The 12,219-nt window shown below is 49.4% G+C and overlaps 1 protein-coding gene across 1 annotated transcript; it reads right to left on the minus strand.

The window, feature by feature from the left end:
- Positions 1-1,487: 1,487 nt before the first annotated feature.
- On the minus strand, positions 1,488-11,379 carry LOC101348134 (keratin, type II cuticular Hb3). The gene is made up of 9 exons (XM_004388360.1): positions 10,978-11,379; positions 9,085-9,293; positions 7,739-7,799; positions 7,510-7,605; positions 6,671-6,835; positions 3,108-3,233; positions 2,606-2,826; positions 2,199-2,230; positions 1,488-1,725 (listed from the first exon to the last, which is right to left on the minus strand). The coding sequence occupies exons 1-9, from the start codon at positions 11,317-11,319 to the stop codon at positions 1,538-1,540; spliced, it is 1,440 nt and encodes a 479-aa protein (XP_004388417.1). The 5' UTR covers positions 11,320-11,379; the 3' UTR covers positions 1,488-1,537.
- Between the last annotated feature and the right edge of the window lie 840 nt (positions 11,380-12,219).

The following is a 12,219-nucleotide window of genomic DNA, read 5'->3' on the forward strand; positions in this document are numbered from 1 at the left end:
CTCTAAGGTACTTTAACGTTTAATGGCAAAATATATGAGGGAAGGGCATGAGCTAGGGAGCAGGTCTGCCTGGGAGGAGCTGAGAGCCTGACCTAGGGAGAAGGGGAAGTAAGAGGCCCCAGACTCAGGGGTCAGGAAGTGGGAGGGAGATCAGGAGCAGAGGAAACTTGGATGTGGAGTCTAGGGGGCCCTAGGGAGCCTAGAGATTCTGGGAGGGAGTGAAGGAGGTGGAGTTCTCCAAGGAGAGCTTGGTGAGATGAATGGGAAAGGTAAGGACCTGGAGGAAGTGTGGTCAAAATTGGGCAGGGCAAAGAGGAGGCATGAAGAGGGCCAGCGAGAAGGAAATGGACTGCATGAGGAGCAGGGTGGAGCCTTGGGAGGACTGTTTCAAGCCTTGTTCTTCAAGAATATGGTTAGGGGTTTCACAAAGCCTTCCTCCCAAGAACTCTCCAGATTCTTTCTGGGCAGAGGACGAGCAATTGAGCCTTGGGAAGGGGCAGAGGAGACATCTTAGTGTTGGGATTGAAGCTCTGAAGTATCTGGGGCTGAGGACAGTGAGTGGGGGAAGTCAAGAAGAGGGTAGATTGGATCCTATTCCCAGCTGCAGGGGAGGGCAGTCCCGGGTACTGAAGAATTGTGTGTGTACAGGGTTGGGAGAAGAATAGGGGCCAGTGTGGGCATCAAGGGTCTCATCACTCCTGGGTGATGGACAGCATGGGGAGGACAGTGGGAATGGTATGGGGTGGTGTCCAGATTGACACAGGGCCTCCATCCCAGGGTGGCAGTTGGCACTGTGAGTGGTTGCTGCTGTGATGCATATGTGTGGTAGTGGTGGGGATGGTAGGGGCAGGTGAAAGTATGCCAAGGAAAGATAGAGGTGTGTGTGTGGGAGGGGTGAAAACCAAACATGGACACACTGCCTTCCAACAGATTCTACAGCCTCCCTCTAGTTCCTTTCAGAACCAGTTGGAAGAACAGTGCCCTAAACTACCTCAAACTGACAGATATTACTCAGGTGAAAGGTGCTGTGAGCACAGGTAGCACTGCCTGGCCAGGGAGGATGGCACTATTTGGGGACAGGCCTTGCAGGTGTCCAGGTTGAAGACAGGCCAGAAGGACTCTAGTCATCAGGCCATCTCACTGGTCTGGGGTGATCATCAGTTGGTGGACGTGGCACACTCCAAGAAAGCAAGACATTGCAGCCCAGAAAGCAGGTTCCCCAGTTTATTGGAAAAAACAGGAGACGAGAGGCCAGAGAGGTGTGGGAGCCAGTCAGGCACTGGTCCTTCCATGGAAGAAAAGCCTTTCTCCCTGGAGGGTCTGGAGGCCAAGATGGGGGAAGGGATGGGCCCATTCCCAGGCAGCTGGTGCCTTCCCAGTAGGACTAGATGACAAGAGTGGCTGATGGGAGCACCCGGGCGGTGTATTCTCAGAACACAAGGGGAACAGCTACCGATGTACCACTGTTCTCAGTTGGGGTGGGGCAGTGGCACGTCTGGCAGACAGAAATGGCTTCTCTGGCTCTCTCTTGGGGCACCTAACATCTCCCCAGGCTGCAGGAGCCCCCTCCACAAGTGGTGTTGAGTGGGCCGCAGGGGGCGCACGTTCCGGTGCTCACCACCAGGTTCCCGCTACAGGGGGCACTGCAGACGCTGCCTGTCATAGGCCGGGAGCCGGACATGCAGAGGTCCCCACAGACAACTCCCCCGCCGGAGCTGCTGACACCTGTGGAGGTAAGAGCAGGGTCAGGAGACTTGGCTGGTGACCTCATCTGGCCACCTTCCTTTAGTCCTCCAGGGAAGCACTCAAGGGTTTTCAGGTCTAGTTCTGAAGGCACAGAGGGAACTCTATCCTGGGAGTCAGGGGACCTGGTTTTGCTTTGTAACATTGGGCAAGTCCCTTCGCCTCTCTGGGCCTCTGTTTCCTCAGCTCTATGAGGTGGAGGTTGTGTTGAGTGATACCTGAGGTTCCTTCCTGCAGTGACATTTTATTATTCTTTCTCCTGCCCCCAACCCATTCATGCTATGAGGTTCTTCCTGCAGGCTAACCTCAGTCTTTCCTGCTGATGACCAACCCACTCCCCTATACTGGGGGAATTATTAGAAACACTCCTCCCAGTGTTTCCATACACTCATAACCAGGAAATCTTTGTTGTTGCCCAACCTAAAATTTTCCTTTTCAGGGCTCAAGATACTTACAGACATTCACAGCTCCAACGCCTTCACACAGCCTGAGTAGGGGAAAGGTGAGGAAGGGGAAGAGAAATCAGGTCAGAAAAGGATCATCTCAGGGCTATTTCTGGAGAATATTAATGTCTTTGTGTAACCAGGACTTGGAAGAGTGAGGATGTTCTGAACTGAGAGGTAGGGTGCCTAGGTTCTCATGCTGATGGGGCCCTGGGTACCCTGGGACTCTGGACATCACGTGACACTAGCTTTGCTTTTTCCTCTGTATAATGAGGAGAACTTGTCTGACATCCAGTCTTGAGACCTAGATCCACAAAGCTAAGAGCCTAGCTTGGGGCTAGCTCTCTGGGACTTGGAGGAATCAAAGGTGGGTGGGTCTATGCAAGCAGAGTTCTTAGGGCAGCTGGGTTGGGCCCCACCTCTGCTCCTCGCCCTCCAGCAGGCGCCTGTAGGTGGCGATCTCGATGTCCAGGCCCAGCTTGGAGTTCATCACCTCCTGGTACTCCTTGAGCAGGCAGGCCATGTCCTGCTTGGCCTTCTGCAGGGCCTCCTCCAGCCCGGCCAGCTTGCAGCGGGCATCGTTGAGGGCCGCCTCACCCTGCTGCTCAGCCTGGCTCACTGCAGCCTCCAGCTTGGAATTCTGGGGGCCCAGAAGAGAACAAAGTAGGTTATGGACCCTGGGTCCCTCTGTTCATTTCCTGGATTTGCTCAGTTTTTTCCACCCAACAGGGAACAAATAATCCAGGAACAGGACCTTCTCTCCTTCATTCCGTGGGTCTCCCTGAGTTACTACCGTCAGGAACTCTGGTCACGTAAACAGGCTGGAGAATGAATGGGGAGATCTAGATTGTGCACACATTGGCTGTGTGACCCTAGGGAGGCCCTCAGCCTCTCTGATCTTGGGCATGGGCTGACCCGTACCTGACACTTGGCATTCTCCACCTCGGCTGTCAGCCTCTGGATCAAGCGGTTCAGCTCATTGATCTCCTCCTTGGTGCGGCGCAGGGTCTCCCCGTGCCGTATCACCGTGGCCTTCATCTCCTCGCACTGCAGGAAAGCAGGGATGCTTATCAGGATACCAGGAATGATTGTGCAGGTTGTACAGTGCTCAGCCTGCTTAACCACACATAGCAGTCCTACCTGCGCCACCCCAATGACAGCTGTCTGCCCTACTCTTATATATCCCTAGGGAAGTTGTTGTTAGGTGCCACTGAGTCAGTTCCGACTCGTAGTGACCCATGTATACCAGAACGAAACATTGCCCAGCCCTGTGCCATCCTCACAATCATTGCTATGTTTGAGCCCATTGTTGCAGCCACTGTGTCAATCTATCTCCTTGAGGGTCTTCCTCTGTTTTGCTGACGCTCTACTTTACCAAGCATGATGTCCTTCTCCAGGGACTAGTCCACTCTGATAACATGTCCAAAGTATGTGAGACGAAGTGTTGCCAACTTCGATTCTAAAGATCATTATGGCTATACTTTTTCCAAGACTGTTTGTTCTTCTGGCAGTCCATGGTATATGAAATATTCTTCACCAACACCATGATTCAAAGGTGTCAATTCTCCTTCAGACTTCCTTATTCATTGCCCAGCTTTTGCATGCATATGAGGCTATTGAAAATACCATGGCTTGGGTCAGGCACACCTAGGTCCTTGAAGTGACGTCTTTGATTTTTAACACTTTTAAGAGGTCTTTTGCAGCAGATTGGCCCAACACAATACATTGTTTGAGTTCTTGACTGCTGTTTCCATGGGTGTTGATTGTGGATCCAAGTAAAATGAAATCGTTGACAACTTCCATCTTTTCTCCGTTTATCATGATGTTGCTTATTGGTCCAGTTGTGAGGATTTTTGTTTTTGTTATGAAGGCTGTAGTCTTTGAACTCCATCAGTAAGTGCTTCAAGACCTCTTAGCTTTCAGCAAGCAAGGTTGGGTAGTTTGCATATTGCAGGTTGTTAATGAGTCTTCCTCCAATCCTGACGTCTCGTTCTTCTTCATATAGTCTGGCTTCTCGGATCATTTGCTCAGCATACAGATTGAGTAAATACGGTGAAAGGATACAACCCTGACACACACTTTTCCTGATTTTAAACCACTCAGTATCCCCTTGTTCTGTTCAAACGACTGCCTCTTGGTCTATGTATAGGTTCCTCAAGAGCACAATTAAGTGTTCTGGAATTCCCATTCTTTGAAATGTTATCTGTAATTTGTTGTGATCCACACAGTTGAATGCTTTTGCATAGTCAGTAAAACACAGATAAAAATCTTTCTGATATTGTCTGCTTTCACCCAAGATCCACCTGACATCAGCAATGCTAACCCTCATTCCACATCCTCTTCTCAACCTGACTTGAATTTCTGGCAGTTTCCTGTCAACGTATTGCTGTAACTGTTTTTGAATAATCTTCAGCAAAATTTTACTTGCGTGTAATATTAATGATATTTTTTGATAATTTCCACATTCTGTTGGATCACCTTCGGGCACAAATATGGTTCTCTTCCAGTTGGTTGGTCAGGTAGCTGTCTTCTAAATTTCTTAGCATAGACAAGTGAGCTCTTTCAGCATTGCATCTGTTTGTTGAAACATCTCAATTGGCATTCCGTCAATTCCTGGAGCCTTTTTTTTTTTTTTAACCAATGCCTCTAGTGCAGCTTGGACTTCTTCCTTCAATACCATTGGTTCCTGATCATATGCTACCTCCTGAAATGGTTGAATGTCGACCAATTCTTTTTTGGTACAGTAACTCTGCATATGCCTTTCCAGCATTGTTCTATATTTTGCCTGTATAAGGCTTCAGTATTGCAACCTGAGGCTTGAATTTTTTCTTCAGTTTTTTCAGCTTGAGAAATACTGAGTGTGTCTTCTCTTTTGGTTTTCTAACTTCATATCTTTGTACATTTAATTATAATACTTTACTTTGTCTTCTCGAGCTGCCTTTTGAAATCTTCTGTTCAGCTCTTTTACTTCATCATTTTTTCCATTTGCTTTAGCTGCTCTCTGTTCAATAGCAAGATTCAGACTCTTTCTGACATCCATTTTGGTCTTTTCTTTCTTTCCTGTCTTTTTAATGACCTTTTGCTTTCTTCATGTATGATGCCCTTGATGTCATCCCACAACTAGTCTGGTCTTCAGTCATTAGTGTTCAATGTGTCAAGTCTGTTGTTGAGATGGTTTCTAAATTCAGGTGGGATATACTCAAGATCGTACTTTGGTTCTCGTGGACTTGTTTCAATTTTCTTCTGCTTCAACTTGAACTTGCATACGGGCAATTGATGGTCTGTTCTACAGTTGGCCCCTGGCCTTGTTCTGATTGATGATATTGAGCTTTCCACAGATGTAGTCTATTTAATTCCTGTGTATTCCAGCTGGTGAGGTCCATGTGTATAGTCACTTTATGTTGTTGAAAAAAGATATTTCCAATGAATAGGTCATTGGTCTTGCAAAATTCTATCATCCAATCTCCGATATCATTTCTATAACAGGGGCCGTATTTTCCAACTACTGATCCTTCTTTGTTTCCAATTTTCCCATTCCAATCACCAGTAATTATCAATGCATCTTGATTGTAGGTTTGATCAATTTCAGATGGCAGAAGTTGGTAAAAATCTTCAGTTTCTTCATTTTTGGCATTAGTGGTTGGTGTGTAAATTTGAATAATAGTCACATTAATTGGTCTTCCTTGTAGGCATATGGATATCATTCTATCACTGACAGTGCTGTACTTCAGGATAGATCTTGAAATGTTCTTTTTGATGATGAACGTGATGCCATTCCCCTTCAATTTGTTATTCCCAGCATAGTAGAGCACATGTTTGTCTGATTCAAAATGGCCAATACCAGTCCATTTCAGCTTACTAATGCCTAGGATATCCATCTTCAAGCATTCTATTTAATTTTTGTCAACTTCCAATTTTCCTAGATTCATACTTCATCCATTCCACATTCTGATATTAATGGATGTTTTCAGCTATTTCTTCTCATTGTGAGTTGTGCCACATCAGCAAATGTAGGTCCCAAAAGCTTTACTCCATCCACGTCATTAAGATTGACTCTACTTTGAGGAGGCAGCTCTTCCCTAGTCGTATTTTGAGTGCCTTCTAACCTAGGGGGCTCATCTTCCAGTACTATATCAGACAATGTTGTACTGCTACTCATAAGGTTTTCACTGGCCAATATTTTTTAGAAGTAGACTGTCAGGTCCTTCTTCCTAATCTGTCTTAGTCTGGAAGCTCCACTGAAACCTTTCCACCATTGCTGACCCTGCTGGTATTTTTGAATACCAGTGGCATAGCTTCCTGCATCAAAGCAACATGCAAGCTACCATAGTATGACAAACTGGCAGACAAGTGGTTACCCTAGGGAAGGACACTCCACAATTGTCTTTGGCATCAGAATCCCCAGACAAAAGAAGCCTTTTCTAATATATTCCTTGCACCCTCCCACTGCTATGTCTCGAAGGCGGGTGTCCTGTGTCACTCACCTTGCTGCGGTACCAGGACTCAGCCTCAGCCCGGCTGCGGCTGGCGATGTCATCGTACTGAGCCTTGATCTCGGCGATGATGCTGTCCATGTTCAGGTCCCGGCTGTTGTCCATCTTCACTACGACTGAGGTGTCTGAGATGTGGGAGTGGAGGACATGGATCTCCTGTAGGGGTGGAGGTAGGTGATGAGGAAGAACAACCACTTTTTCTGGACTTTTCCTAATCTGCAGCCACTCTTGGTCTATGGCTATAACACCCTTTACTTGTCTGGAGCTAACTTCTCATGGATGGAACAGAAAATCCCCTGAAGAAATTGCATAACTTTATACACAAATGAGACATTCCTTCTAGAGGAAAACACAACCACTTCCCAAATGCTTGCTTCTGGAATTATTCAGGCTGCTACCCTCCAGCTAGCATGCTCCAGGATGCTCTCAAGGGACCTACACTCCTGAGACCAACAGCATAAAGGAAGGCTGTTGGCTGTCAGAGAAGATCCTGGGCCAGAGTAAACAAATTTGAGGCTTGTCTGATGCTTGGGGTGACCTATGCTTCTGTGTCTCCATTGGCTTAGGGAAAAGACTTGGATGGTTTGGCAACACAGCCATCCCGGAGAGCTCACACTCTTGCCCCTAACTAATTTTGACCTTTTTGGTTTTCCATCCCTCGACCTCCCTTATCCTTCCCTCTCCTTGTCCTCTCTAACCCTCGCCCCCGCCCAGCCTCAAGCTTGGGTTCACATGTCAGCAGGCTTCCTTCTTGCCTGTGGGGGTCTGGGCAGGGGTCAGGATCCCATCAGAGCCACTTTTGTGCCCACCGAGGCCGAAGGCCCCCTTACCTCCTCATACAGTTGCCGCAGGAAGTCAATCTCCTGGGTCAGGGCCTCGACGTTGGCCTCCAGGTCCGACTTCTGGAGGTAGGCGCAGTCCACCTCCTGTGTGAGGGAGCAAGGGCCATGAGGCCAGCTCCCCTCAGGGTGCTCTGAGGACATGGCTGCAGTGTGGCAGGGCAGAGAGGACGGGGTGCTCAGGGACCTGGGGAGGGGGACTGGGCTTCCAGGCACTCACCTTCTTTAGAGCCACAAACTCGTTCTCAGCTGTGGCCCGAAGGGCAACTTCTTCTTCATACCTGTGATGGGTGGGGGAGAACAGGACCTTGTCTGAGCAGTTCTCCACCTTGACCACGAAGCGCTCATGCAAACAAGCCTGATTCTGAGACCTACCCTTGCTCCATCCCCCTGCCTCCAAAAGAAATGGGGTGGGATCAAGGAGAAATCAGGCTGCAAGTACTCTCTCCCTTCAGCACCTTTGAGCTTTTCTGTAGGGAGTGGAAGTAGGGTGGGGTCAGGGTCTGGAAGTTGTGTGTGTGTGTGTGTGTAAATGTGTGTGGTTAGAGAGCAGGAGATGGCTGTTTTTCTCACTCATGTTTCCATATTTCTTCCCTCTGATCCTCTTCTGGTCCCCACTTTGTAGCAGGTAGTGGGATCTCCTCTGTCATGCCCCTCCTATGCTCAGCCAAGAGAAGTCACCCCTGCCACTTCCGCCTGCTCTGTGGGGAGGTCAGCTCAGAGAAAGGGGAAGGGGCATGGTGGGTCTGGGAGTCTGTGGCTGAGAGCATTGCTGAAGGAAGCTAGCACTCACTAGAAACCAGATTTCTTTAGAGCACCCAGTGTGTATCCGCCATACCTTATGTCACACTTTGTAATTAAAGCTCACTGGGACTATGTCTTGTCTGCCTCCCCAGCAGACTGTAAACCTCACAAGAACAGGGACTATGCCAATGGCTCAACCCTGAACCCCCAGCGCCTAGCCCAGTGTCTGAGCAGCACATGGTAGGTGCTCAGCAAATGTTGGTTGAGTGAAGGAGAAGACTGAAGAAGAATGCCCAGGACTTTGAGAGCTGACCTTGAAGGGATCAAACAGAAAAAAACCCAAACCCATTGCTGTAGAGTCGATTCTGACTCATAACGACCCTATAGGATAGGGTAGTACTACTCCATAGGGTTTCCAAAGCTGTAATTTTTATGGGAGCAGACTGCCACATCTTTCTCCCATGGAGCAGCTGATGGGTTCCAAACGCTGACCTTTCGTTTACCATTTGAGCGCTTAACCACTATGCCACCAGGGCTCCTTTCAAAGGGACCAAGGAATAGTAATTCTTTTGAGGTCTCAAGTCTAGTGGATGGACAAAGAAAATGTCATTTCCCTGATCTGCTGATAGGGAAAGGAGACGAACTCCTATCCCCCAGAAGGCTGGGACCAGCTCAAACAACCCTTGTGCCTTGAGGAAGGGCAAAGAGTATAGGTTCTCTCTGTCCTCAGGTAAAGACCTCAGCTACAGGCCTGACACACCCCTGTGCTTGGGAAGCTGAGTGCTCTGAGCCCTTTCCTGAGCCCACCCTGCCTGCACTCACTTCTTCTTGTAGCCCTCCAGCACCTCCTGCACGTGGTTGAGCTCAGAGGCCAGTCTCCCGCTGTCGGCCTCCACGCACTCGGCCTCCCGTCTCAGCGTCTCGATGTAGCCATTGAACAGAGGCTCCAGGTTGCTCTCACAGCACTTGCGGTTCTGGTAGAACTGCCACTTGGTCTCCAGCAGCTTGTTCTGCTGCTCCAGGAAGCGCACCTGCCGCCCAGAGGCAAAGCTTGAGAATCTTTTCTTGCAGGATTAGAGGCAAGAAGGGGTCCCACCACCAACACCTGTGGCCCTCAACTCTCTACCCAGAATCTTCCCTGGAAAAGGTTACACTATCTCTCTAAAAAACCACACTGCGGCTTAATTAGTTTACCACCTGGAAGTCCTTCTTGAGAGCTGAATTCAATCTCTTATAAAGCTATTTACATTGTATTATGGAAGGCATACAAAACCACATTTGAGTCCAGACTCTGCTGCTGCTTGTTAACTATGTCCCCTTGGACAAATCACTTTACCTCTCTGCAAAGTGGGGAGAATAATGTTCACCTCACAGGGTTATTGTGAGGGTTACACGAGCCCTTGTATGGGAAAGCACCTGCGTGCTGAACGGCTACTACTGCCAGAAGTCAGGTGCTATTCACAGCATGACAATGAACAGGCTGACGTTTTTAGAAAGGCAGACTGTAAAAGTTGAAAAATGATGTATGGGCCAATTATTTAACTCCTGTAACAACAATGCAATTAGAATAATAGTCACCTGGGATGTTAATGCAGGAATGCCCTGTGCTCCAATCTCCCAATTTTAAAGATGAGGAAATGGAGTCCCAGGGAGGTTACCTGACTGCCCAAGACCTCACAATGGCCGAGGAAGAACTTGAACTCTGATCTTCTGCCCCACAGGGGGTTCTTCTCTCACTATAAGTAACAATCATAGACTATTGGGCCACAAGGAAAGTTTCACATCCATGACCTTGCCTCAAGGTTGGCCCACTGTCTCCATTCACCACTTTGTCATATCCCTGGTAAGTCCTTTCTTATACTATCCTCGGTCTCTCATGCTTTTCAGAGTTGCAGACTACTTTTTTGTTTTTATTTTATTTTGTCCTTCCTGGTGGGCATCTCTCTAGCATGACTTCTCTCAAGGGTGGTTCTGACAGCTCTCCCCCAGCTCCAGAACGTCTTCCAAGTCCGAGCCTCCTCCCCCAGTCCCTCATCCCACTGCCACATGGGGCTGTCTGGATTTGGTGGAGACGCCAGCTGCAGACTGCTACTGATTACGGACATCTACAGGTGGTTTCAACTTCATCCAAACCATGTACTGCCTGCCTCCTCATAAGGCCCATGAGAATGGAGACTGTGTCTCTTGCTCACTCCTGGACCCTGAGCCCACAGTATAGTGGCTTGGACCAATCACGCTGGCCCCTGCTCCACAGCCAAGTAACCATGTGGTTAGAAACAGCACTGTGCCATCCAGATCCATGAGATTCCATAGTCTTTCAGGATCACATTCACTAGCCCTGACCTTCACATAGGGAGTACTTCCTTACCATGTAAGTGGTTAATTAGCTCCAAATGCATTTGCCACCTGCATGTTGGCTCTCTGCTCATGAGGCTTGTCTTACCTTGTTCAAGTCACGGATGTTACCTCCCAGCACTAAGGTTATAGCTTTGCTCCTAGTTTTATTTAAGTTTTTTTTTTCTGTTTGTGTCTGCCTTCAGACTAGGAGCTCCTGATAACTCTTCTTGTCTTTATGTCTTTCTGTGTCTATCACTGCCCTTCTTTGGATTGGGAGCTTCAATGGGCAAGTGCTGGCCTCTGTCTTTCCCCTCAGTGCCCAGATTGAGCCCTGCACATGGGTGAGGGTTCAGGTGGAGTGTGATCAAAAGCACCTACCTTGTCGATGAAGGCAGCGAACCTGCTGTTGAGGCTCTTGATCTGCTCCTTCTCCTCGTGCTTCACGCACTGTGCGTTGGGGTCGATCTGCAAGTTGAGGGGCGTGAGCAGACTCTCGTTGACTGACACGGTGGTGATGCAGGGGGCGCTGGGCCCGCTCACGCCGCCAGAGCGGTAGCCGAAGCTGCGGAAGCCCCCGCAGACGCTGCGGCCGAAGCCTCCGCTGAGGCCGCGGTAGCAGGAGATGCCGCGGTAGGGGGCGGCGGTGATGCAGCAGCGGCTGGGCCGGGGCCCGCAGGCCGAGGCGCAGCTGAAGGCGCGGCCGCTGAATCCACAGGTCATGATGGAGGTTGGGAGGTTTCTGAGCAGTGGAGGAGAAGGTGGCAGGAGATGGAGCCAAAGACCTGTGTTCCCTGTGCTGTGGCAGGCCCTTTTACGTACCAGCGGCAGGTGGCATTAAAAGGAGCAGCAAAGAGACAATAGCTGCATTTTATTGGCTTGGCATCACCCGAGCTTGCCTCTTCAGTGTGGCTGTGTCAACGATACCCAGCCACAGGTCTTGTTTCATCTTCAAAGCCCTTTACAAGCTTCCTCATGGCCTCTCCCCCTCCCATTGCCTCTGGAAGTGGAGAAGCGGGAGGGGTCCTGAAAGCATCAGTTGGATTCTGCACTCTGAGTGCAGGGCATGGGTGCAGTGACCTGGGGTGGAGCCTACTCTCTGAACCCTTTTCTGGAGGGGCGTAGCTGGGCTACAGGCCTAGAGACTTGGCCCGCACCATGGAAGAAGCTGTGTCCCTAAAACCTCTTGTTCAAGGCCTCCTTGTCTTCCCCTCTATTGCTAAAGCATGTTCCTTCCTTCATTGTCAAGGTCAGCCTCTCCTATCCTGGTCTTGCTCAGAGCCTGGTGGGGGATGGGAATGGGGGCAGAGATTTAGGGAAGAGGGCATGGTCCCTGCACTTTGGGTGTTCCTGGGATGACAGAAGCCATCGGATCAGCTAGGACATGGAAGAAACTGAGTCAGAATTCAGGATAAAGCCAAGGCAGCTCTTCAGAGCTCTGGGCGTCATTGCTGGTGGGATAGGGAGCAGGGACAGAAGCACGGCATACCCCCAGAGCTCCTATAAGAGCTTCAAGGAAGGCTTCTGGGTTTGAGAAGGACTGGGGTATGTGGGGACTGGGTTGGGGAGAGAGGAGAACAGAGTCCATCTCTGGTTTGGAGATGACTGTATGTAATCATTCAT

The sequence above is a fragment of the Trichechus manatus genome, unplaced genomic scaffold (genome assembly GCF_000243295.1).
Source record: "Trichechus manatus latirostris isolate Lorelei unplaced genomic scaffold, TriManLat1.0 scaffold00209, whole genome shotgun sequence".
NCBI classification, from domain to species: domain Eukaryota; kingdom Metazoa; phylum Chordata; class Mammalia; order Sirenia; family Trichechidae; genus Trichechus; species Trichechus manatus.

What these genes read in the sequence shown, in the direction of transcription:
- LOC101348134 (XM_004388360.1), bottom strand. Translation starts at nt 11,319, where the DNA reads ATGACCTGTGGATTCAGCGGCCGCGCCTTCAGCTGCGCCTCGGCCTGC. An exon ending in AGTTTGTGGCTCTAAAGAAG is followed by an intron (nt 7,606 to 7,738) that starts GTGAGTGCCTGG and finishes TCCCTCACACAG; the next exon opens with GAGGTGGACTGCGCCTACCT. An exon ending in CTGGAGGGCGAGGAGCAGAG is followed by an intron (nt 2,231 to 2,605) that starts GTGGGGCCCAAC and finishes TCCCCTACTCAG; the next exon opens with GCTGTGTGAAGGCGTTGGAG.